We start from the raw sequence: 26,805 nt of genomic DNA on the forward strand, positions 1-26,805 counted from the left end.
TTAAGCTATGAGCGTTTTTTGTAAGCCTTTGTTTGGGTGAATTTTTTTGTAATTAACTCAAAACGCTGCCAAACAGTTAAAGTTTACTCACAAAAACTTACAAGATAATCTACTCGTAGATTTCCTGAAGGAGCCACTTCTTTATTTTGCCTATAAAAACTGTTGTGTTATGCGTCTGTCTTGACCGTCGCATAAATGTGATGCTTATAATAAACCAACGCCAGCCAGTTTTGAGGCTGATGTCACGTTAATCTCGTGTGTAAAAGTTAAAAAGATCGTGTTATATATATCAAATATTAGCAGTCAATAAAGATGGATGGTTTTCAGCCGAATTTTTGAAAATATCAAACAAATGACTTAATGCGAAAAATTTGTCGATTTGTTTTGCATTTTTTCTATGCTGCAGCTAGAACAGGATATTACAAAGGTTTGTGCCAAATTTCAGCGTGTTCCTTTCATTCGGTTTTTTTGAAGAATTTCGGTCGGAGTCAGATACATTTGCTTTCCAAGTTCCAGTCGCTTTGTAACCCCGCATTTCGAATGAAGTTATACTGTTTTTAATGAAGAGCGGTGTTACTTTCAAATTCCGCATGATCTTCTGCCGCTTGGAAATAATACGGCCTGAAATAGTAGAACTAAATGACAATTACCGTTCATGCACATGTATTCTCTAAAAAAATGCCTTACTAAACGCAGAGTTCCTTTAGTAAAATTTTTTATATTTTGAGCTATTCAGCTGATTCCTATATCATTCCTAATCTTTGTGGACGTTTCTATTTGTCTTTAGCACGCTATAAAACACAGAAATATTAGTTACTGCTCTTTTATTGCCTGTCGCGTGGCGTGCGGACGCATCGCCACACTCCCGCAAAAATTGATTTGCATGCTAAACGTGCCTACATCTTGGTTTGGTGGTGAGGGTCTGGAGCGAGAGATTCCGTTACGTTTGAATGTAGTGAACATGAAGTGATTTCAACTCACCGGGGGCTCGTTCATTCAGTGCTTGTGGAATGATTTTTGTTTGTAGTTAGTTTTTTACAAGAATGCGACGACGTCCTCGTAAACGATTAAAAGAAGAAGATGATATAGAAGGTAAGGTATTTAAAAAAGTATCCTTCATGACAAATAACGAAAGTTCTCACGAGATCGATCGTATTTACGCTCCAAAGTCACAGAACTCGAGTCTTGTAATTTGAATCTTGTACCAATAATTAACTTATGCACTACGTTATTACGTTCGAATCAGTAATTCTCTTACCTCTTTAGCACACAAAATCCTTGTAAAATGTTGCTGAGATCTTTTACTACAGAGATTTTCAGTGTTTACGTGTCGACATGACAAATTCGAAGAAACCTGCCCTTGAAGTATTCGCGCCCTTTCTTAATTTAACCTTAACAAGGAATTTACTCGGCATAAATTATCTTTAAGCTTTATATATTGCCAAATTGTCTATATTTTGGAAATCAAATCAGAATAATTGAAGTTGAGTGCAAGTTAAAAAGTAAACAAAAATTTTTAAGATGGTGATTTAAACTTTAATAAGGTAGATCTGTTTTTCCAGCTGGTATGGTTTGTTTGTTTGTGGATGCAAGCTGGGTAGCTCTTTAGTGCCGTGAATACTATGTCTCTGGGTTTCAAAGCTCAATAAGGATGTAGTTTTATCCCATGTCAGAAAGGTACTAAAAAGATAAGAATAGACCTCTTTAGCTTTGTTTGTTTTGTCGTCCCATTTCAGACCATGTGATGTTACCCTTTAGAATTACATCTTTCAACTTCAAGCAAATTCATGTGGAAATGAATGAATAATTTCCAAATAGACAAAGGAACAATTCTCTATAGAGCATCAAAATGATCTGAAATGGACAATTTACATGTGTAGCTAAAGAGGTCTATTCTGACAAAAGTACAATGATTCAATTTAGCACCTCCTTTCTAATTATTAAGCACTCCCCTTGAGTGTCATTTTTTTAAGGCTGGTTTTCAATTCACTGGTGATGGAGTCAGAGTCATAACGAGGGTCTATTATACTTTGGGGGTTTAAGCTGATTTTGAGCGTCTGTCAGCGGGCACATTCCTTGTTTTCTGGTGGTCTACAGTCAAGAAATTTATGGCGGTCTCAGCCTCAGCAGAAAATAAAAGAAATTGTCAGTCTAAGAAGGAAAAAAACCGTGACGGTCTGCAGACTGAAAGACCCCCTATAACAGACCTTTCATAATCAGAAGTGCAGAGCATTATGATCTAACGATTCCTCTTATAACTTGGTCACTAATGATCCAGTGAACTGAAACTTAGTTGTCAGAGTCAGAAGCAGAAAAGAAATACGGTGTACTTGGAGGGCCTGAGAGCTAGCATTGTGATTGGTTTGTTCTTCTGCTTTTGCTTGCGACTCCAACAACCTAGTTTTCACTGGACCATGAGCCACAAAGTCAAATAGAAATTATCACAGGAAAATGGAAACATTCTTTGACTGATTCTTCTGACTTTGATTCTGTTAAGGCTATGACTCCACCGATTCTCACTAGGTCATTAGCACTCTTACAACTCTAATTATGACTCTGACAACCTCTGACTCCATTGCTAGTAAAAACAAGCCTTTAATAAGGAGCCTTATTCCAAAAGTCCCCCCTTCCAGTAAGCTCCCTCATTGCAAAAGTAACTTTCAAGACATTGGTGTAGAATGAGGGGGGCAAAGGGTTTATGCGTGACACGTGAAAAGGGCAAAAATTAGTCCGTGACGCGTGAAAATAGGGCAAAAATTAGACCGTGACGCGTGAAAAATAGTTAGAAAAGAAACGTGATCCGTGAATTCTGCTGTTTCAAGTATATGTGACACGTGAATTTGGTTAAAACTTGTGCGTGAAACGGGATCATGAACCCCCCCTTTGGTACCCTCTAGAATATACTGATTAGATGAGTAGATCATGTGGCCTGCTTGTTGGCCAGTAAGGTACATTCCCAATTATTAAAAACTCTCTTAGTTCCTTGAACCTGGGTGGGGGATAGGGCCAGATATTATTGAAAACTAGCACTGGTAGATTGAAATCTCTACGTTTTGATTGGTTAACAGGCAATGGTATATATGAGCTTGTATACCATTGACCACAAATATGGTAGCCGATATGCGTCAACGAAAACAGCTGGGAAGCTCAAATATTGCAATATTCTTTGGGCGTTTTTAATAAAACAACTATTCCACTTGTGCAATGTTGGATATGAGATTGTTATAGCCAACTCGGCACTACCAGCTTGTTGGCTATCTACCATGTCATATCCAATGTGCGCTCGTGGAATAATAATTGTTAAATATTACTGTTTAACATTTACTCAAAATCTTTCTGTACACCCATGTATTTTGATTCTTAAACAGATAGTAAAGTTTGTAAGCTGTGTAAGGAAGGACCAGATGAAGAACTGTTTGGGAAATATTTTGTGGATGAGACAAGTGGTTTTTCAGTTCACCAGTATTGCATGGTAAGAGATTGTAAAGGTACACTTTAATTCTTCCTTTAGTACAAGAAATGAATCCCAGTTAACAATAATTTATTGGTTCATGCTTTAGCATGCTTTATCAAGTTATGGTGCATGGAGAAGTTTGGAGATCATAAAAGAAGCTTGCTACTTATGTGCTTTCCAAACTTCCGGCATGTACCATAACTTGATAGTGCACTTCAAAACCATCAACCAATTGTTTTATAGCATCCCCGTGGAAATGTACAAAAAAAACCTGCACAGAAAACTCACATGATAAAAATTTTCTGGCAAAGCAATTTGCCTACACACTATTAGATCATAGGGAATGCTTACTGTTTTTGAAAAAAAATAGAACCATGGTAACTTAAACTATTTAAAGTTTAGTTTTCCTTGATCAAAATTTACCCTGATAACTTGAATTCTGTTTCTTGCAACTCGCCACGGATGCCCATTGAAATATCTTGTTAGCTTTTGTCATGTTATGGAATCTAAACACTAAGAGTAACACTTCAGCAATTTTATTTTAATCAATATAAAATATTTGATCTGTCTGCCAACAAAAATTTCCAAAATGTTAAGGCGGCAAAATACGAGATACAAAAACCCTCAACTTGTCGCGCAACATTGTTGTGTTACCAGTTGAACGAGTTGTTGCCCGTATTTCACCGCAGGCTCAACATGTCTCGCAACAAATTTCAGTGCTGCAAATTGCAGCAACATGTTGCACAAAGTAGAACCGAGTTCTACTTTTCGCAACATTTTTTTTTAACTTGCAACACCGAAATTTGTTGCGAGACAAGTTTAGCGCGCGGTAGAAATACAGGAAACAACTCGTTCAACTGGCAACGCAACAATGTTGCGCGACAAGTTGAGGGTTTTTGTATCTCGTATTTCGCCGCCTTTACTTGTTCATTGGCCAAATGATGGATAAAGCCCACTAGTCGGACCGGAAAATCCACTAGCCCCCACAGGTTAAATCATTACTCTGTGGGATTTGTGCTGGCAGTACCAACTGCATTTATGGTACCGGTATTCACTATATAGTAAATTTTTATCAAGTGGATAGCGTTATCAACCCTTTGAACAACTGGGGCCACATTATTCCTATCCTGAATTTCATTTCTTTAGAGCGTAACTTTGCTTCAGTGTTGATGACGTTGCTTTTGTTTAGTTTTTTGCCTCAGGATTAGCTCAGAGAGGAGAAGACGATGAAGGTTTTGATGGGTTTTTAATTCAAGACATCAAAAAAGAAATATCAAGATCAAAAAGACTGGTCAGTCCTATTAATTATTGTCATTGAAATTATGCTTCTTGTATGAGAAAAATTAGATGTTATAACATGTGATTGCATTAGGTAAGTGAAATTGATTGTACATGTGTACATGTATGTTCGTTATCTTGTAGAGATGCAACTTTTGCAAAAAGCCAAGTGCAACAATTGGTTGTTGCGAACCGAAATGTCAACAAACTTTTCACTACAAATGTGGAAGAGAGAGAGGAGCTCTGTTTCAGTTCTTTGATAGCTTCAAGTAAGTACAATTTTAACACATATCAATGTAAACATTCTCCTGACATGTGTCCATATTATCTCAAATACCATGCTTAGTTTGGAGAATTTTAATAGATCTATATTAAGACAATGCCGCCTTGGTGATCAGTAGGGATGTCCACGTTATATATAATTTATCATATAAAATACAGTCAACTCTCTCTTAACAGACACCTCTATAAGACGGACACCTCTCTAAGACAGACAATGGGCACTCTGAAATCATTAATGGACACTTGCGAAGTGTTTTTTATCATGTTTTATTAGTGAAAATACTTCCAAACTTCGTATCGACCTTCAAGGCCCTAAGGATACGTGTATACCAAGCTTACTAACCAATACTTACAGTATTACAGTTTGTAGAAGCTCTCTATTTTTTGCTTTAACGAGCAAATACAGTCCTTTTATTATTTTAGTCTTGTTGCATTGTGCAAAGGTCTAGCTTTATTATTTACTGGTGTCATATTACCTCAACTCTCTACAAGGCAGACACCTCTCTAAGACGGACAGCTTCAGCCGGTCCCGAAGGTGTCCCTCTTAGAGAGAGTTGACTGTGTTAAATTTATCTAAAAATATTTACAGTCTTATACTGGTTTCCTCTCGATGATTGCAGTTCTTTCTGTCTGGCTCATCGTCCAACCCAGCGAGCAAATTTGGCATTAAGTGCAAACCAGCCTTGTCCAATATGCTGGTGTAAAATAGAGTGGAACAGTAAGACACCTTTCTCAGATCTTCCTCTTGTCACACCTTGCTGTAAAAAGTCATGGTTCCACAACAGCTGTCTTCAGGTAAAAAGGATTAATTTACATGTATTTATGTATTGTTCCAGTAAAAATCTGTACTTCTCCCACGGAATAGCCTCTTTCGCAGACGGTCTTTTGGCTCGTCACGCAATCTTTGAAGAGGAAAGATTGTGTGAGGAGCCAAAAGAACATCTGTTTAGGAGGCTACCCATGAAAGTATTTTACTGTATGCTTTTCTTTAAAACTTTTGATTTTTAATACCCCCATCCCCTTGGAGTTTCCCATAATGACTTTCCATGAGGTGGGTATGGATATTTTCTGGAACCGCACAATCTGTTAGTTAAATGTAATGGTAATGCCCAAGTTATTTGCAACCTACAAAATTGTGAATATAACAAAATGCTTGTGAAACATTTTAGAAAGAAAATGTTATGGCTTATAGAATTAAAGCTTCAAGTCTGTAATCTAATTTAACTTGATAAATATGGAGTCTTTGAAACATTGTTCTATTTTATTGTCGCTAATTTTTATTTTTTAATACACAATATTGTCTTTAAACTCGTCTGAAGTCGAAATACTTGCATGTAGAATGGCACAGTGTCAGGGCTGTGCTCTAAGGGCACCTGGGTGCCTCAGGCGACTAATTTTTGTCTTTGGGTGACCAGATAATCTTATTTCTTTCATATAAGCTTTATGCTGGGCACTCTGGATCTCATAGTTTGGAACCTTTGGGCTCCTTTTATTTTTTCTTAGAGCACAGCCTTGAGTGTAGAGCTCTTAGTAAGGTGAAACAATCCCATAGTCTGAATATTTCTTGTTAAACATAGAATTAGTACTGGAGTTATCAATATTGCAAGGATCACATACCTGCTGAAATCTTAAACAATAACATTAAGTTAATAAGTTTACGCTTTGTTAAATTTATTGTTATTAAGAGTAATAATTTTTCAAAAACTTGTCTTGTTTACAGAGACATGCACAGTCAAGTGGCTTGTATTATTTCCGTTGTCCAGTCTGTAATAACATGGATAAATTTCAAGCTGAAATGAAGAGAATGGGCATTTTTATCCCAGAACAGTAAGTTGAGGATGTGCCTGTTTTCAGACTTTTATAATTACCGGTACTGATCAGCATTGGGGAAGGTTGGCAGGGAGTGGGAACCTTTAGTGCACTAGCAGGGAGTAGCATATTCCTGGCTGCTGCTTTGTGCTTCAAGAACTAGGATATGCTCCATTGAATTGAATCAATAGGCCTTATTCGTATTCTCGGTATTGGACTGGAACTAGCTTGCAATAGAGGCTAATGCGGGTAATCTTTTCAAATGCAAATGGCATGAAGCTGTTTTTAATGATATTCCCCCGCATGAGCCTCCATTGCAAGCTAGTTCCAGTCCAATACCGAGAATACGAATAAGGCCTATTTGGCCCAGATGCAGTTGTGACCATTCATTTTCATTTATGAAGAAGAAAGAAGAAAGAAAGGGCTTCCCCATCATCTGGGACTAGTAGACCAGTCAAATGAAATTTGAGAGCTGCTTGTTCAACGGGCAAGCTGGAATTCAAGTTTTTTTTCCTAAGCCCTGTGGGTTAATGGTTATTTTGCAGGGCTGCAAATAACTTTTTTCACTTGAAAGGAGATATGTCCTATTTAGCCACCATCATGGTCGGACAAAACAAAATTTTGGTCAGACATCACTAAAAACAAAAATTTTAAGTTTATTCATTATTGCTGTAAAATGATTTATGATCAAAAAAATGTCCGGACATCATGTACGACCACACTTGGAATTTTGTCGGACATGAGCAAATTTTGGTCAGCCAATGTCCAATGACCGACTGATATTTGCAGCCCTGATTTTGTAAAATTCATAAAATTTTACCCATCCACTGGCATTGTTATTGATGTAAGTTTTGTTGTACTTTATTGCAGAGATGCTAGTTGGGAGAAAGGCGATGCATTTGCTGATCTTCTGTTTCAGTACAGCCGCTGTGATGCAAAGAGGTGCATTTGTCCAAATGGCAGAGAACATAAAGAAACTGCTGGGTAAGGTTACTTTATGGTTACCATGGTTACTATAGCTACTAAATATGGTCTGTCAGGGCCTTAAGGGACCTACGTCACGCACAACGCATCTTGAAAAAATTGGCAAGTTTTTTCAAGATAATCACTCTTAATTCGTCTTATTCTTCGTCAGTCAAAACCATCCTTGTTTATTTTCGCGTTTTTATTACTCCTTTGTCGTTTTTATATGTTAAAAAACTATTATTTTGATGTTTCCTGTAATTTCAAATAAATCAGAACTGTGTAGCTCCGCTATTAGTTTTAGCCTTTGGCTGATGTTTTCCTTGATGTTATCATTTCAGAAAGTGGCGTATACGTTTGTGTGATGTATGCGGCCAGAATGGAACACATCTAAAATGTCAACACTGGAAGAAATCTCCTGGGGAATGGCACTGCGAGGTGTGTGGAGCCATTGAATCTAATCCCAGCACGCGAAAAAGACCAATAGGTGATCGCTCAGCAGATCTTTCACACAGCGAAGATGACGAGGAGAGCTCTTCAGCCGAGGACCTTGATGTTAATGTGTGTTCTGTGTCAGATGATGAAACTCCTCTCGCAAGACTGAGAAGTGGTGCAAGAAGTAACGAACAGTCGACTGCACATCAAGAAAGTATCCAGAGGCATGTCAGAGAAGGGGCATCGCCTATGAGAAAGCGCCGTCGTCTTTCCCTGGAGAGAACTGGTGGTAAAACAGAAAGTTCAAGTGAATCCAAAGAAGGTTGTTCAGAAACATTGCAAGACACTGCAACATGTAGTGGGCTTCAATTTTATGATAGAATTTTAGAGTCAACTTCAAAGGACCCTAGTCTACTTCTTGCCTTTTCTGATGCTGTGTTTAGTGGAGGTTTTGTCACAAGTCAAGGGCCAGCTGATGTAACTGCTGAGCAACAAACAAGAAAGGAAAGTGAAGCAATTTTGATCGACTCAGATAGTGCATCAGATTCAAGCGTAGAGCTGGTTAAGTCAGAGCTTAAATCAGATATAATAGTCTTGAGAAGAAGACCCCTTGCTAGACGTGAGAAAAACACAAAATCAGAAGATGATACAAGTTCAAAATCCAGTGAAAGTTCTGGCAATGGAAAACAAGATCAGTCTGTTTCGACGAGAAGTAACGTTATAGAAGTAGATAACACCCGTCCTGTCAAAAGTTCTGGCAAAGGTGAACAAAATCAAGCCGTCTCAACAAGGCGGAGGAGTGTGGAAGTTGTAGAAGCCGATTCAAGCACCTTTCCTGTCAAGTCTGAAGGTGGAGATCCAACATCAGACAGAAATAAAAGTCCTGGCAAAGGAAAACAAAATCTGTCCACGTCGACAAGGAAGAGGGGTATAGATATTGTAGAAGCAGATTCAAGTGGCCTTTCCATCAAGGTTGAAAGTGGAGAGCCAGCATCAGAAGTAAATTTGCCAGTTTTAGACAACAAGCAACAACTTGTTGATGGTGATGATGACATCTGTGTTATAACGAAAGTCGTGAAGAAACCATGTCCTTACGGCAATGATAAGATTCCAGGGATGAAGTGTGATCTTATAAGTTGTAGTTGTAATCGTATAGTTTATGTCAACAAAGTAGTCAGTAGTGCAATTAGTACTAATTGTGATTATGTTAACGAGAAATCGAGCAAAGCCATGGAGCAATATCTACCCTCTGATACAGCATCTTCAGTGGCCAATGACAAAGAAGAAGCAGGCATTAGTTCTATTGGTACAAATACTCTGCCTTTTAAACCATCTTCTAGAAATAAACTGTCTACCAAACAAACAACACTTTCTCAAACTTTCTTTCCTAAAGAAAAGATGCCAGCGTCTCCGTCTCGCCAGAACAAAAGACTGAACTTACGCAGCAAGAAGTCCAGCAGTTACATTGAGGTGACTAAAAAGGTTTTGTCGTCTTCTTGCTCATAGCATGCCTGTGACCTATTTAGTGTTTCGGATAACGACTGTTAGAATGTAGTAAGATAAATAACATTACTTTTTCTTTCACAGAAAGTATTCACTTATCCCCAGGAAAATATGAAAGTTTTCTTATTTAGAGAATATTCACTTGATCCCTATGCTGCATTATGTTATTGGTACATTGTGCTACATTGCGTAAAAGTCTGAGCAACTAGTTGTAAATTTCTGTACTGATGCTTAACCCTTTAAGCCCCAAGGCGATTGGTCTCTTTTCCTAAAACAATGAATATCAACTGGATGTACATGTATGATACACCATTTGAAAGGTAATGATCAGAATAGTTCATTAAACATGCCACCAAATTATAAGAAAGTTATGGCCTTGAAAGAAATGGCTTTAGAACATAAAAACAAATTAAGAAACTCAGATCTGATTGGTTCAAACTAATGTTGATTTACATGTATTTAACCAAAAAATGCACTTCCTATATCTTTGTAGTGTTACAGTTATCAGTATCAGTAAGTTTGTTGCTCAGACATGATTTTTTTTGGGGGGGGCTATGCCGGAGTGGGTGGGAGGGATCAACTAAAGTCTTATCATTATTTTTATAATAAGTTGAACTGCAATGTATATACATGTTTTCTAGTTACAGATAGTTATAGACTTAAGTTAAGACTGCTATTATATAGTATATAGTCTGACTGTCACATGAGCACAGAACTCATAGTGGATAAGAACTACCAATCGGAGAACTAATTAGTTTTCTTTTGAGCTACGTTGTACATCATTCATTCATTATGGCATATTAGCTCAAATATCAGATTATTTCTTTTGGTGTGTTGCAAACCAGTGTGCTAAGAGATACAGCTGTTTCATCTTGCTAATCAAATGACTTAACAATATCCTATTTTTGAAAACTAAGATTTCTCTTTTTTCTAACAGATATAGCAGTACAGTGTACCGGTATGTTAAATTCGTAAAATATCAGGTTTTTAGCACTACGTTGTAAGCGTTTTATTACAAAGAATTGGGTCAGTTAGTGTAAATAACATAATTATGCCTTATTTTCATTTAGATTTTAATCTTTGTATTTTGTATCAAGCATTAATTGTTCACGAATTGTGATGTACATCATTTTCAAACTTCTGTGGTGTGTTAATGTGAAATTAAAGCAAGAAAAAAGGGAATGCCCCTCTTTAATGATTTTTAACTTAGAATGCTTATAACATTCAGGGTTTCAAGTTTGCCCACATTGAGACTTTTCTGGAGCCCACCTAGGGACAAAATGTGAGAATATGCGGTAACAATATCAAATAGGAAGTCTGACAGTTTGCACAAGTTTAAGCTTCAAGCTTTATTTACAGTTTTGCAATTTTGAGCTCTACCTGTTCCTATTTTCTTGCAGTATGTTGATAAAAAGTCAACTATAAGGCAATAACAGATTGAAGCGGTATAACATCACTAGAAAGGAGAAAATTAAAACTGACACTTGGCAATACTCAAAATGGAACTTAGCAGCTTCTTCAAGGAAACTTGTATATATGAAAGTTGCATGTTGCTTCAAGCAAACTGACAATCTGTTGGGGGCCTTGTGCCAGTTTCACTGTAAAGCACATTATTGCCATTTTCAGTGAAATGCAAACTCTGAAATTCAAGATCCAACTAATGATTGCATTTTTCGCTACTGTCAATCATAATTATGGCGACAGCTAACGAACCATGAAAAACAGAAACAAACAAAATGGATCAAAATCTACTAATCACAACTGACACTCACAGACCTGACCTTTGACCCCCTTGAAGTGAACTTCTGTTTCCCAAGAGGTCCGCCAAGATGATTGACAGCAGGAAAAATCGTAAACCGTCGATTGAGGATTGAATTTCAGAGTTTGCATTTCGCTGAAAACCGCAATAATTTTACCAACATTTGGCACTAAAAAACAAAGAGTCTTGAATGTCATTTCCTTATAAATCTTTATTTAACAATATACTGGTGAAGTTAAACTCTCACCTCTCTTACATTTTGCTACACTATTACTACAAACTATGTCATAACTTATTTTATAAGCACCCTTAACAAACGTTTTGTTTCCAATATAAATCATGACAAATACTGGTAATCAATCAGTTTTACTTCAAACAAACAACAGCACCTTGCTAGGCCACTGTCAACCATAACAACAAGAAATAGACTGACATGTCATAACATGTAGTGAAATCAGAAAATACCAGGGCCAGGCTTTTCCATGCACGATTAAGTTACTCCAGGATAAGCATTACCTTAAAATTTGGATTTCAAGTTGTAAACAACTTTCTGTTATATTTTGTTTCGTACATCTTTTTTGACTTTTGCTGAATTCAAGTGATAACTTAAGGTCACCATACTGTCATGCATGTACACGCTGTACTTACCGGTATATAGCAAGTCCCCAGTCTAAAATAATGCTACTTATCTTGGAACAAAACCTTCAGCGATTAATTTGTAATCTTCAACTTGCATTTATTGGGTTTTGAACAACTGGCAGCAATCTAGCAACTTTGTCGATCAATTATTTCATAAATTTTGAATGATTTACTGATCAGAGATAAGATAAGAATGTTTGAAGTTTAGGTATTAATCACCAGACAACTTTGTCATACTCATTGCCAACCTAATTTCATTTTGTAGCCTTGGGCTAGTAAAGACGTCAAGCCCCCAAAACAGAATTGTGTACAATCGCAAACCCAAGTGAGCCCATAAGATCATGCTGGAACATCATCTCTTACTTTTTTCACTTATAAAGTTGAATCACAGTTTCTCAAACCCTTGATTTCTTGAACCTTCCAATAACTCGAACCAAAACAATCTCGTTGTAAATAATAAAGATGGTAGATTTTAAGCTCGGTGATAAATAATGCATTTTTCAACAATGACACGAGCATGGGACAAAGAAAAATTCTGAGTCCCAGACGGGAATCAAACCCATGGCCTCCCAGATACTGGTTGGGCGCTCTAACCGACTGAGCACGTGAGACTCGTGTCAGCTGGGCCATACTAGGTTGATATGTGACACGCGCCCAACTGCTAGGATCAGCAAATCATCAAGTGTGTAATAATAAAGATGATAATTTTTGTTCCTGTCAGGGACTCCGATTCTTTGTCCCATGTTGTGTCATTGTTGAAAAATTCATTTTCAAAACAATCTCATTACCAGAGCGAGCTCTAGGGGACAGGGAGAGAGAGAGACTGGGAACGAGGTTGAAACCAAAAGTCCTTTCATCCCAATTATTTCTCAAACTCACGAGCCAATTTTTTTTTCCATTACAGGTTTAAGAAATCAGGATTTCACTGTTATACACAATCATAGGTGTAGTGTAATTTACAAACCCTCTGGTTGGATATCTATTAGGTGAATATTAATCAAGGTAATCTTCAAAAGACCCCTTACGACCCTTTCCTTTTAAAAACTGCTTTGCGCCTTCAATGGAATCTTTGATGGTTTTCAGCTTGACTCCCTTTGAGTGCTCGTACGTCAGGGCATCAATAAAAGATTCTGCATTAAACATAGAATAGAAGACAGCCTTGCGCTCAGCGATCATTGCTTCCTTTGGGAAACGAGCAATCAACCTGGCAATCTTGAGAGCCTCCTCAAGTGCCTTTCCTTTAGGAACAACTCTGTTTGCCAAACCCATGCTTTTAGCTTCTTCAGCGCCCACTGGTCGGCCCGTCATGATGAGGTCTAACGCACGTGAAAGACCAACAATGTATGGTAACCTTGCAGTACCACCGTCCAAAAGAGGGACACCTGAAATAAACAAAATTGCATGTAGCTTCAGTGAAGCTTTCGCTCTGCTTTGCTGGTCGGCCACAAGCAGCAGAGCAAGGGGGCAGGGGGGCTGTAGCCCCCCCCCCCCCCAAACAAACAAAAATTTTGAGGGGCTCAACCCCTTTCCCCCATTTCAGTGCCGAAAGTATTGTTAGCGCAGCATAAAACTAGTGGTACCTATCGGTAGAAATGCCAACGAGTACAACGGGAGATCGAGAGAAGAAGGGAAGATAATTGTAAATGTTTGGCTGAAAGTACGCATTATGATTTTGGTCCGATCAATAAACATTGGGTGTTTTCTTTGAAAATCTTGAATGTTTCTGGAATAAAATGCGATTTTGTGAAGGCTAAATGAGGGAAAAGTTCTAAAATAATGCCGTGAAAGTAGTGAAGAGTCAGTGAGAAATCTTCTAAACTCCATGTTTTTGAGAGTTTCAAGTCATTGTTGTTCGATGCCGCTATCGCTGCTGTTTTACCTTTTTTTTAAGTCCTAAAGGTCTTAATCAAAGTTGCTATGACCCACTGAACTCGGAAAATAAATTACGAACTGAAAAAGCAAATTTTTACAAAGATTTGCCAAAACAAATCATTTTAAACTTTCCACACTGCAGTTTAATCCACTCAACACGTAAGTATCCAACAAATTTGAGGTTTCATCTTTGTGGCCAAAGATGGAACAAGTTTATTTTATTTTACTACCACCGTTCCGAGAATAATTCATCACGCGCAATGCGTGACGTCTCAAATGTCACGTTAAACTGTTGTTGTTGAGACAGCTTTAAGGAAAGTTCAAGGCCCGGTCATCCGAGAAAAAAAAGCTAGACACTCCAGTAAAAAAATGAAGTATAGGGCATTTATTTTATAAATTCGAGAAACGAAAAAAAAACTATAAATAGCTCTCTTCTGATCGATAAAATCCAGACACCAAATTCGTTTCCATGTTGTTTTCATAGCCAGACCTAACTTAATTACGCATGCAAATTTGTATGACTTCGAAATTTGCGAAGCTTTGGAAATTTTAAAGCTTTGTAATGTAATTTCTTGCCTTTATCTTAAATGAAATTAAATTCTAAACAAAGTTTAATTCAAGTTTCTTTCGTATTTCAATCTCTAGTTCGGGAATTTTGGCTTTTTGAAGCGAACAGATTTGAAACCTCTTTGTTATCTGACACGCATCTTGTCTGGGGATTTTAGTTGCCAATGCATCATGTTCATCTAAACAAATTAGTAGCGCGCTGATTGGCCAAACTACAACAAAGTGTGCACGTGCTGAACAGATTCTGCTGAACAGATTGGCTAAAAACATCGGAAATTGTGTTTTCGACAACTTCCGCCTACATCCTAATATGGTCAAAAAAATATCACTGACGGAAACGGATTACACGAAAATCGAGCTGAAAGATTCTGAGATTTTTTCTGCATAGCCCTCACACTTTGCCTCACACTACGCACGGCTCTATATACTGCCGCCGAGACAGGCTCGCGTTTTCGCTCGCCTGTCTCGTTGGCAATTAGTTTATCAAGACATTCAGTCTGACTCATGATCTTTTCACAAATCGTTTTATCAGGATCGTCGTTGGCATAAAAATATGGTGCAGGACTTTCAATGAAACTCCTCTCCCAAAACCACTACTAGGAGAGGTCACAAGCTGTTAGGATTGTATTTGACATTGCCTGTAGCGTCGGCGACTTCAGAGTGGACATTTTCTGCCCTTTTGAAGACTAAATAACTATCCAAAAGGCACAATGAAGCAGAAGCTGAACTGCCTAGCAATGCATTGTCACAAATCGATTACGGACACACTGGACACTGTTAAGATTGCAAAGAGGTCAACTACGCAAAAGACATTTTGGGAAATGTAAATAGGGGGGTGCTTGGCTTGGTGTACAACGAGACCCCCACGTTTCAGAACACTCCGCTGCCTTTGTAGGCAGCATGCATTTGCCCATGGGTTGCAAGCTTAATGTTCCCGATTTTATCATCGACCGCCGGTGAAAAAAGTTTCTAACTGATTTTGCCAGGGTTTATGTCTTAGACTGAACTGTTAGTAGCAGTACTTTACCAAATCTCCTGTTAAATATCCCCATCACCATGTCCTCTGCAACAACCCTGAGATCGCACATCAAAGCTAGCTCCATTCCTCCTGCCACAGCGTGTCCCTCAATTGCACCAATCACTGGCTTGCTAAGCTTCAGTCGTGAGGGACCCTGAAAAAAAACATATAAATTCAAAATAGTTATAAAGAAGCAGTATATGTGAGGCCTTGCCAGGGGGGGGATCCTGTGTTGCTTGCCTAAATTTAAAAGTGTCCTGTGTCGCTGTTTTATCGCACTTCAAGTCGCTGTCGGTAGTTGAATTGAAGGAAAATTGCTTGTCCTTGTTGAAATTGAAGTTTTTCCAAAAGGGTTGTCCTTTGTCGCAATTTTATTTTATGTGCTGTCGCTACTTTCTGAGCAGTGTGGCTTGTCGGAATTTACCCTGGCAGGGCCTATATTTTGATTTGTCAGTGTCTCGTGGATCACATTATTTTGCTCAACTGTCCTCATCCAAACCCATTGTTAATAATTATTATTTAAAGTTCCTTTGAAATCCAGTTATATAATAATTTTAATCATTCAACGTGAATAATGACAATCAAGAAGTGCTTCCAAAAAGCGCGGAAATGTTTCATCACTGTTTATGACAATTACGCTAATAAACACAACAGCTCTCAATATAATCTACAATATCACGACTTCTAGCTCGACATTCAAGCAAGCATTTTTTTTTTTTTGGCCTTTTAGTTTTACTTAAAACCCACTAGCTCTTAGCTTGTCGTATCTCGATATATCAACACTCTTATTTACTTTACACCCTGAATGCTTCTAGATTAACTCGAAAAAATAAACAATTTGTAGTATTTTTAAGTCACAAGACCGAAAAAATTAGAGAGAAGTCCGACTGTTTTGATGGATTTTCGCGCGCAAAAGCTCATTGTGTGATATCCTACGTGATATTTATATAGCTTAAGCTCCCGCTGGGTTTCTTGACACGTACAGTACATAAACATGATCGATACAAGTTTACAACGTGCAGGAAATCACGAAATAGCTTGATATAAACCAAAGGACTTGCACCGGAAAACACAGAAATAACACAGGCAAGAAAGAAATCAACACGGGATCAGTTTCAAGATTCCCGCCTCGCCTCCCACGCCACGTTCTGGTTCGTGAGCTCGTGCAAAGGATCACGCTATATCAAAAGCAAACATTAGCTCTCATTCGAACACAGAGCAATAAAATGCAGAAAATATCACAAATGAAAGTATTTACTGTGCAAAAATTTTTTTGTGAGTGTATTTTAAGCATGATACTAAAACACTTGTTTTTTTCTCAAAAATAAACAGCGTAAACAAGCGTACCATTGGCGCATCTCCCTCGCCAACTGGAGGGATTGACTTCAAGAACTCATCTGGGCCTCTGTTAGATAATTCCTCCAGGTCATATCCAGCGCAAAATGAACCTCCTTTCCCATATAATACAGCCACGGTGCATTCTTCGTCGATTTCGAAGCTCCGAAACGCGTCTGCAAGTTGCTTCGCGGTTTCTGAATTAACCGCGTTGCGCTTCTCGGGTCGTGCGATCGAAACGATGAAAATTTTTCCATCTTGTTCAGTCTCGACCAAAGTGCTGTTCAACCTCCTAGACGAGGCTACTAAAGAAGGAATTCTTAGAGCTTGTAGCCGAGCTCGGCGAGCAAAAAGAGAAAGCGCCATTTTGCTACAAACTCCTCTTGTTTTCACACCCCAGAAATACCTGGGCCAAACCTGGGACGAGAGAGTTTCTAGAGCAACTGTTAGCCAATCAGATCGTTCGATTTTGAGTCTTCGAGAAAACATGGCGCCCTGGTATCAGTTGCATCGCGCCAATTTACTTTCAACGAGAAAAATCATTCAGAAACGACTTTATCCTCCCAAGAATGAATGTGAATGAGGTGAAGAAATGACGAGCGCCAAAGAAGGACAATCGGACGGCTCCTCCTCGGGGGAGGACGAAGAATCTTTAAGGGAATTGGTGAGTCGATTCTTGCACAAGCGAATTTTGTATTTTCAGCTTTCTTGAAGCGCGTGGTCTTTGTGGTTTTAGTTCTTCGTGGGTCGCGCTGTAATGTTTAAAAGCTTTTTGTGATCAGTTTTGATTTGGCGTTTTTGTTGCGTACCCGTTTTGTTATGGTCGATTGAAAGATTAATAAACGGAAATAACAACAGGGAATTTGTTATTAACAACGCATTAAAAATTGAAGATTCCACTCATACCTAGATCAGCATGCACGTTTGTTTTATAAGCTTTCAGTTGTTTACATTAAGATTTCATCAATCTAGTAAAGCAAGTAAAATGTTAACTGCACTGTCTTCTAATTAGTGATGTCAAATAAATTTTACACACAGCTGTGATGTAATTTTATAAGACAGGTTGTTTTCCAAAGTAATGACTTGATCCTGTGTAACTAACTAGTCTTGACTATTGAAAAGATTCTCTTCATTTAAACACTCTGTTTGCAAGTTGTGTTATTCCCAGGTGGTTCATGTGTGAGTTGCTTTTTATTTGTGACAGGAAGTTAAAAAGTGCACTGCACAGTTGAACGATTGTTCATGATACTATGGATCTGCAGACACCCCTGGTCCTCAGCCTCTGGGTTGCAGGGTTGCAGAAAGTCAATTTACCAATGCCTACACACTTATTTGCATTTCATTGGCCATTGTTATACTAGAGGACATGTTATCCGTCACGACAGACAGTATAACTGGACGGATAATAAATCATTATGCACCCTCTAGTATAAAGACAGACACGAGATGCATTATTCATCTACTAGTAGATGAAGTATATTTTGTAGTTTGTCATTCAAAGCAAGCTACAGAATATACTTCATCTAGACAGATAAAGCGTCCTGTGTCATCTTCATGTATGGTAACACGTTATCCGTCCAGTCGCATTATCTGTTCAGACAGGTCATGGTTTCCCTAGTGTGAAAACAGCCAGTGAGTAACTATATAATATACCTTATTATAGGAAATTAACGCTTGTGTTAATTAAGGTATTTGAAATTAACGCGACTTAAATTAACGCGAATTGAAGGAAAAATTACTTCCCAATAAAGGAAATTAACGCGAAAGAGGGGGTAACATTTCAAAATGAAGGAAATTAACGCGACGTACACAACAGGAACAAGTTTATTTCAACAAATTGGGGCCAAAATAATGGAAATAAACGTCATGGAAATTAACGCTCCACTTAATTAACGGCACAGAAATTAATGTTAACAAAAATTAACGTGACTTAAATTAATGTGAAAGTTTGAAATTCGCGTTAATTTCATGACGCGTTAATTTCCTATAATAAGGTAGGCAATATTCCATCTTGTTCTTCAAAGAACAGAAATCCTCACCCACAATCCCACAGCTTACTCCTATTCTTGTGGTGCCTAAACTACATCCTGTGGAGTCTGCATTTCTGTTGGAGGCAAAGATAAGAATCAAAAAAAAATTGAGCCTGATCTCTAACCTACATGTACTGATACTTGCCAACTGTCAAGCATAATGACAAGTCTTACGCTTATGGCTCTACCCGAATGCAACAGAACATTTCTTACTTTGGTTAGGTTTCTGTGCATGAGTGTGTGTGTTATTTAAACAGATGTCTATATGCAGTATATGGATCTGTTGCACAAGGTTCAGTTCTGACTCATGCTGCCTTTGCTGTCATAGGAAATCTTAGCTGTTAAAAAGAAACTAGTAGATAAATTAAACTCCTTACAAGTGTACAATGAATTAATGTAAGGCTGATTGAGTTGCATTCTGCACCTCTGATCTTAAAATTTATGCCTTTTTAGCAGATATATAGCAGGAAGTAGCTTGAAACTGTGCTCATGTAAATGGAATGTAGATGTTATGAGTCATTAATGAGAACTGTTATTCTTGATGTACCCACTTATAACAACCAACCCCTAATATATTCATTTGTTACATTGTTCTCCAACTTTGCTTAAAATCGGTTTAATCTGTTTTTCTTGTTTGTTTCGTGTTTCTTTACTATGGAGATATTGGTTTTCTTTTGGTCTTCACTTCTTGTTCCTTAACAGCTTAACTGCTAAAGCAAAACAGGGCCCAGAATTTTTGAAACCACAATGTAGTTAAAACATGGTCACTGTGTTAATGACAAGTCAGTTTTTGAAAAGTGACCAACAGGTTTGGCATGTAGTAATTCCAGGAACTCCGGAACACGGAACACCAGAACATTCCGGAACACCCCGGAACACCCCGGAACACCTTCCAAAACCTTTACATACCCCAAGAAAGCCTGTGACACACCCCAGCAAGGCGTTATTATCACCATGCTTACCATCGACTTATATTAACTAATATTAATATTAATATTAATCGAGTACCAAAATAATCCGTGAATAACACCAAAGACATTTTTTTTATCAGAGCTTGAGAAAATGAGTTTGAAAGTTCACTGGAAAAATCCGTCACGTCCTTTGAGCGATTCAGTGGGTATATTGGAGCTTAGAAATTTGTTTTTGATGTTTGGTGTCGTTGGAAATGATTTTTTTAATACATAGTTAAAACAGTAACAAGTTTGCAATAAGATGTAAAAAAATGCTCAAAGGCCTGGCATAATTGTTTAATACCGCTTTCATAAACACAACTTACATGTTCTTGTTAATTTTTTATATAATTATGTCAATATCTTTGAAACGCAAAGCTTTATGAAAACAGAGCAATAGTGTGTTTGCCATTATTTCTTCAAAAACATCCTGTTAGCCGCTGCATTCAGATGTTAAAAAACAGAGAGGGCCAACTAAAGGTAATAGTGTGGGGAGTAATCAACGAATGACATCGTCACTAAAAGTGGTGTGGAAACTTAGGTATAGAAACGTTTCAAGAAAAAAAAACATTTCAAATGTGGTGAGCACAGATGAGAAACTCGACAATATAAACAACAAACGCGAACTAGATCAGCAGTGCCAGAAGAAAGGGGCTCAGAGCGGAAACGGGTCGCTTAAAGCTGTCCAGTGTCCCAGTCAAATCAAATCAAATCTCACTGGCATTAAAACCAAACTCTTGCTCGAGGTAGGTTTTATGGCATTCCGTGAGGGGCAGACTCTTGACTCGTCCCCAGTCGTCTTTTGAGTCCGTCTTGAGTCAACTGTTGAACACGGAGGGAATCATCCTTCGCGTCTTGCAATTTTCGCATAAGAGACGACTGGAGACGAGTCAGGGGCAGACCTCAAGGGATTGAAAGAGAGCGCAGAATAAATAAAGGCTCTTGTTTCTGAATACACGACACGCGAAGATGGTGGTGTACATCCGTTTCCCGAGAGGGGGTGCAGAGCAGCCCTGTTTCATGGTCCCTGAATGGTCGCCGTTCCTTTCGGGCAACACAAAAATCAAAAGGAGGAATGCAAATCGTGCCTGATGTTGATTTAAGTGACCCTCTGCACCCTTGGCAAACTTTTATGCGGGACTGCATCTCTTTTAAAAAGAACGGTCTCGCATTGGGCAATGGTTCGGAATGATTTTGGGGGTACGCTCGCTTTGCCCGGGTGAGATCTTTTAGACGTCGAAGGGACGCTTCCCTTTCTACCAGGATTTTTAGGCATGTCAGTTGTTGGTGTGTTAGAAAGGTTTGTGCCCCTCTTTAAGCTAGAGCGCGATCGTTGTGGTTATTAAAACGGCATTGAACAATAATTAAAAACAATATCATGGAGCACTGGGTATTTTGGAGGTGTTTTGGGTTTTCTAGAGGTATTCTGGGTATTTTTGTACGTGTTCCGGGGTGTTCCGGGTTTTCTAGAAGGTGTTCCGGGGTGTTCCGGGTTTTTCATACTGTTCCGGGTGTTCTGGGGTGTTCCGGTGTTCTGGTGTTCCTGGAATTACTACATGCCAACAGGTTTATGTCTACATTCCGGTATGATTACTTTTTTAACTCATATGGACTTTTAGGTTTTTTTCTTCTAAGAAAATGGTTTAATTACCGTATTTATTCGAATAAACGCCGCAGCGTTTATTAAATTTTTCGTGATTCGAGTGCAGTGTTTATTCGAGGGCGGCGTTTATTTAAAATACAATTTATTGCTTGCATAGAATAGCGTGGTAACTGAACATTTGAACCTTAAAAACAGGGACATGGAGTATTGCTTGTTTTTTTGGGTGGGGTATTGCTTATTTTTTTGGCAGTTTTTGAAAGTGTGGCAGTTTGCCAACAAAAGACACTCCAATGTTGTTGAGTTGCATTATTACTTAATAATAAAAAATTGGATAAAATCCATAACGTGGCTATCTTTTTTGTTAGATAAAATGGTCAAGAAAATTTTGGGCCCTGTTATGCATGATGTTATTTACTTTGTTTTACTTTGCTTTGATTTCTGCCATTTGCTTACTTTTAATTTTATGTTTTTGCTTGCATTTTTGTTTTTGTTTTGTTCCGTTGGGTGGTGAAGAAACAAGCTGTTCAGTCTTACAATAAAGGAGCAAAAAGGACAAAAAAGAAAAGTTCTCTTGATGAGCTGGTAACAGTTTTATTTTTATCACTTTGCACTTTCATGCACAAATAAATTAATCTACAAACTCTGTATAAAATTTAAAAAAGAAATGTGATTAAATTTACATCATTTTTAGAGTTTTTATCCCAGCATCAGATAATTAAATTGCGATCTGTACAGGTAAAGATAGTTTATCATCATTTTCAACTGCCGTGATTTGGCCTGCTTCTGTTCACTGTTATTTTTTCTACACTTCGCTTTGTTTTTATTCATCTGATTATGCTATAAACAGTATATTTTTTTCTTTGTGGTTTTAATTTATCTTTAATTTGAAATTTTTAAAACAAGTTTGATTTTTGTTTTTCATTGTCTTGTATTCATTTCTCATAATTTGAAACCAAGGGAAAAAACAACTTGGTTTGAAAAATTTTAAGCCAAAGATAAATTTAAACCACAACAGTTATTTTGTATGTAGCTGGCTTACTCAAATGTAAAATACTACACAAAAGCATATCTTTTCCTTTGTAAAATTATAACAAACGATTGTGCATAAAATACGTTTTTATACCTATATTGCAGATTAAATTTTTTTTTTGGTAAAATAATATTCTTGAAAACCAGTTTCAATGAATTTAATTGAAATTCTTTTGTTTTATGTTAATTTAATCAATATGAGACAGTCTAACAAAGGAAAATGAAACAATGGAAAAATTTTATATCAAAAACAAAATAAACAACAGCATACAAATACATGTTTACAATTTTATTGTATAGGTTTTTGTGAATCTTTAAAACAATCTATTTTTCTACACTGAAGAATTGTGTTTGGTTATAAATCTTTGATAATTTAAATACCAGCTCAGCATGGTGCAAAGATAGAAAACAAAAAGATTTGTTTTTAGTCTCAACAAAAAAACATTATTTTGCTTTTGCAAACCATTTAAAAAGAAGCACCTTTGTTGCCTAAGAAAAATTCCTGAATAATTCACAGTGATCGATTTATCATTGTTTATAATTTCTTTAGTTGCATTTTGTTACAGTATCAGAACACTTTTGTAATGTGATACAAATGTTTTGACTGTAAACAAAGTTATTGTTTGTACAATGTTTTGCACCTGAAGAATTGAGTGCAACCGAAGAAAACTTATTGTTATTTGCTGTGTTAGCTGTGTGCTACACTCAGGCAATCTGTAATCCCAAAGTATATCAAAACGGTATTACATATTTAATACACAGCTAAGACACACATGTCTCTGTGTTCAAAAATTACATATTCTGCTCGGCAATGGTCCTTCATATGGTCTATGGTAGGTATTGTTTCTTATAATAAAAATAACATATCATAATCAATGTAAAATATGAATGCTTTGAATTTTAAGTTATTGTGCTCTTAGATATGGAGCATTCATGATATAATGAAAAATTGAATGGACACAAACTTGCATGCAAAATTTGGAGCTGTTTTGACAAATATGTTTAAAATTTAGCCAAAAACTCGAAGGGCTATTGTTGTCTGTGCCCTTTCAATTAACTTGTCAAAATGATCCAAAAGTGGTTTATTCATTGCATTACAAGGTAAAGGTGGCATGTTTTGGTTCAAAAATTGGGTTGCAATTTGTTTTTATAAAGTCGGTTTTTTTTCTATTCAAAACAATGCTAGTTCTGCCAGCATACAAGGTGAGGCAATCCTACAGTTTGTTTAGGCAGGGGGTTAGCGAGAATATGCAAGATACTCCCAGATCATCTGGTAGAGTTGCATCAATGATGCCTTCCAGATCATCACTTAGGACCGATGCACTCAGTGATGTAACTTGTCATTCCTACTTTTCATCCCATGTGGTTTGATTGTAATAAATTATATAATAATATATTGTTGTTTAATTTATAATTTTTCAGTGCACCATAAATGGAGTGAAGTTTGACAAGCTGCAGAAAGGATCTGGAAAAAATGCCACAAAGTTGGAGATGTTCTTTTCTGGATTTCCTAAGATTATCGGCATGGAGTACTTTCCAAACCTCCAAAGCTTGACGCTGATGGGGCAGCAGATCACTGTACTGGAGAATCTTGAATGCTTACCTAACCTGACAGAGCTATGTGTGTCAGAAAGCAAGCTAACTGTAAGTTAATAAGTCGGATAATTACAGCATGACGCACCTTACCGTGGCCACCCAACAAACTTTTTAACAAGTGTGCTCTCGTTATATTATTATTTGTTAGACAAACACGCCTCCTGCATAGTTGAATACGATCAAATGGAAACTTGTTGCATCGTATTATCAACCAAACACAGTGAAAATGTAAAATATTACAAGATTACACTTGTAAAAAGTTTGTTGGGTGGCCACGGAAAGGCGCGCGCGCGAAAAAGAAAATAAAGAAAAGGGAAGCAAATGGAATTTGTGGGGGGTTAGGGGGGGGTCATTCCAAAAAACTGTTCATGGGAGGGGTATGGATGTTTTCTAGAAATAGCACAATGTAAAATCTTTTAGCTTTATGAAATTGCCCAAGGTAGCAATGTCTAAAAAGTGATTTTAAGAGGGCCGGTTCCATTATACTTCAATTCATAATACACTGCTGTGTACTTAAATAAATATGGTAAATTATTATTATTTTTTGTCTCACCAGACAATCTCTGGCCTTAATGGCTGCAAGCAGTTGAAAAAGCTCTTATTGTATGACAACAAGATTTCTAAAATAGAGAATATTTCACATCTGGAGCATCTCAATGTGTTGTGGCTCAACAGCAACAAAATCAATGAAATAGAGGTAAGTACTGATAGAAAACTAACATGATGAAAATACAGTTGAACCCTGGTAACTCGAACTCTGAAGGGAAACGAAAAACAGTTCAAGTTAGCAGGGTTTTCGACTTACCGAGTAAAAATGACTGAAAAGTGGGTCCAAGGGAAATAGAAGTTAGTTCGAGTTAGCAGGGTTGTTCAAGTTATCCGAGTTCAAGTTACCGGGGTTCTACTGTAATAATTCAATGAATCAAATGTTGCAAGGAAGCAGGAAGATCAGATGCCCTCTCCCACCCTCCTCTCCACTGAAGATGGAACAGTGTCTTGGGGACACATTTTCTTATGAAATGCAGCTTTGTTTTTATTGCTTAAAATGTTGCCAGCTAGAAGACTAGACTAGCAGATGAATGATATGATATGGATAAATTGAAGGCAGTTTATATTAAACAAGACTCCCCTCTTATATTATTTACCATTTTTGCTGTTTTAACTAGGTGTAACATTCTTTTTTCATATTTGTAGGGTTTAGAAGGGCTTCTTTACCTTCTTGATCTGAACCTAGCTGGAAATCAGATAACAAAAATAGGTAAGCATGTAGTCCTGATCGAAGAGCTTTTACTAATAATAATACTGTTTCAATGTTCTTCTTGGGAGGCGCGGTGGCCTAATGGTTAGCGCGCTCGACTCCCAGTCGAACGGCCCTGGTTCGAGGCCTGGCCGGGGCGCTGCGTTGTGTTCTTGGGCAAGACATTTACTCTCACAGTGCCTCTCTCCACCCAGGTGTATAAATGGGTACCGGCGAATTTACTGCTGGGGGGTAACCCTGCGATGGACTAGCATCCCATCCAGGGGGGAGTAGCAATACTCCTAGTCGCTTAATGCTACGGAAACCGGGATAAGCTCCGGCTGTATGAGCCTCATGGCTCGGACACAGACTTTACCTTACCTACCTTACCTTCAATGTTCTTGGGCAAGACACTTTACTCTCACAGTGCCTAAGATTTGGGGGTTTTATGTTTTGAGGGCGCTTATTTTTTGGTGCGGAGGGGAGGGCTTATTTTTTGAAATTTTATCCTACAATGTTATAGTCATCAAAAAATAACTTTTGATTTATTTATTTTTATAGGAAATTCCCTCAATGGAAATATTAATCTTAAAACTTTAAATCTATCTGCAAATCGTATTGCATCTTTAAAGGTATGTATTTAAATTTTTAGTGATTCTTTTTTTTTTGTAAATTCAAAGCAAACATGAATTAAAATGTTGCAAGCAATGCATATTTTAGAATATTTATAATCTTTAATTGCCATTCTTAGAAAATATGTACCGGTAGCTTGACGTATATCAATAATGTACAGCTGATGAGAATATCAAAATAATAATAATTATTATTATTATTAATAATATACTATGCTTACACACAAGTAGTTATTGCCAGCTTCCATCAAATGAAATTAAGTCAGCTGCATTGTGGAAAAACCAGAGAACCGAGCAAAAGCATTTAAGCAAAGCAAGAACCACTGAGAGTTTGGAATCCATCTGTTTTCTTACTATAGGATCTAACAAACCTGTCACAGCTGCCCTGTCTGGAGTCATTAAGTCTCAAGGACCCTGTGTACGGACCCAACCCTGTGGCATTACTGTGCAACTACTCAACACACCTGTTGTATCATCTTCCTAATCTATGTCGCGTGGATTCCTACTGTGTGGAAAATAAAAGTCTAAAGGATTTGGCTGAGGTATGGAAAGCATTAATTAAAGAAAGAGGAAAGGAATGATGGTATTCATTGCGCTTTTCAGTAACATGCAAATTCTGAAGTTCAAAACCCAACTAACGATTGCATTTTTTGGCTTCCATCAATCATAACTATGGTGACAGCCAACAAACCTTGAAAAACAGAAATAAAGAAAATACATCCAAAGCTACCAATCACAATTGACAGATGTGACTTTTTAACCTGCCTTAAGTGATCTTTTGTTTCCTGTGAGGTCCACTTAGATGATTGACGGC

General features: G+C 37.6%; 3 protein-coding genes across 5 annotated transcripts in view; 2 read left to right on the forward strand and 1 right to left on the reverse strand.

Annotated features, from left to right (window-relative positions):
* Positions 1–955: 955 nt before the first annotated feature.
* Positions 956–11,068, forward strand: LOC144664662 (uncharacterized). The gene is made up of 8 exons (XM_078525838.1): positions 956–1,092; positions 3,369–3,472; positions 4,644–4,745; positions 4,877–5,001; positions 5,635–5,809; positions 6,735–6,841; positions 7,694–7,807; positions 8,128–11,068. Exons 1-8 carry the CDS (start codon positions 1,044–1,046, stop codon positions 9,725–9,727), a joined length of 2,376 nt encoding a protein of 791 aa, XP_078381964.1. The 5' UTR covers positions 956–1,043; the 3' UTR covers positions 9,728–11,068.
* A 1,751-nt stretch (positions 11,069–12,819) lies between these two features.
* On the reverse strand, positions 12,820–17,311 carry LOC144665981 (enoyl-CoA hydratase EchA19-like). Its single transcript, XM_078527313.1, has 3 exons — positions 16,927–17,311; positions 15,589–15,733; positions 12,820–13,504 (listed from the first exon to the last, which is right to left on the reverse strand). The coding sequence occupies exons 1-3, from the start codon at positions 17,278–17,280 to the stop codon at positions 13,116–13,118; spliced, it is 888 nt and encodes a 295-aa protein (XP_078383439.1). The 5' UTR covers positions 17,281–17,311; the 3' UTR covers positions 12,820–13,115.
* An 80-nt stretch (positions 17,312–17,391) lies between these two features.
* LOC144664616 (leucine-rich repeat-containing protein 9-like) overlaps positions 17,392–26,805 on the forward strand; it is a 39,689-nt gene continuing 30,275 nt past the window's right edge. For 2 of the 3 annotated variants that reach the window (XM_078525750.1, XM_078525752.1), the window contains exons 1-7: positions 17,392–17,578; positions 22,011–22,079; positions 23,949–24,170; positions 24,679–24,819; positions 25,317–25,380; positions 25,921–25,991; positions 26,351–26,533. In XM_078525750.1, the coding sequence (XP_078381876.1) occupies positions 17,507–17,578; positions 22,011–22,079; positions 23,949–24,170; positions 24,679–24,819; positions 25,317–25,380; positions 25,921–25,991; positions 26,351–26,533 (822 nt within the window). In that variant the 5' untranslated portion in view covers positions 17,392–17,506. The remainder of the gene's footprint in view (positions 17,579–22,010; positions 22,080–23,948; positions 24,171–24,678; positions 24,820–25,316; positions 25,381–25,920; positions 25,992–26,350; positions 26,534–26,805) is intronic. The other variant, XM_078525751.1, reaches the window with a different exon arrangement.

Source organism: Oculina patagonica, chromosome 9 (assembly GCF_052425735.1).
Source record: "Oculina patagonica isolate OP01 chromosome 9, crgOcupat, whole genome shotgun sequence".
NCBI lineage: Eukaryota > Metazoa > Cnidaria > Anthozoa > Scleractinia > Oculinidae > Oculina > Oculina patagonica.

Bases quoted from the DNA above. Each gene is read 5' to 3' on its own strand.
- LOC144665981 (XM_078527313.1), bottom strand. From the start codon at position 17,280: ATGGCGCTTTCTCTTTTTGCTCGCCGAGCTCGGCTACAAGCTCTAAGA. The intron at 15,734-16,926 runs GTACGCTTGTTT...GTTTTTTTTCAG, and splicing joins GCGAGGGAGATGCGCCAATG to GGTCCCTCACGACTGAAGCT. The intron at 13,505-15,588 runs GTAAAGTACTGC...TGTTTATTTCAG, and splicing joins GATATTTAACAGGAGATTTG to GTGTCCCTCTTTTGGACGGT.
- LOC144664662 (XM_078525838.1), top strand. From the start codon at position 1,044: ATGCGACGACGTCCTCGTAAACGATTAAAAGAAGAAGATGATATAGAA. The intron at 3,473-4,643 runs GTAAGAGATTGT...GCTTTTGTTTAG, and splicing joins CAGTTCACCAGTATTGCATG to TTTTTTGCCTCAGGATTAGC. The intron at 5,002-5,634 runs GTAAGTACAATT...CGATGATTGCAG, and splicing joins CAGTTCTTTGATAGCTTCAA to TTCTTTCTGTCTGGCTCATC.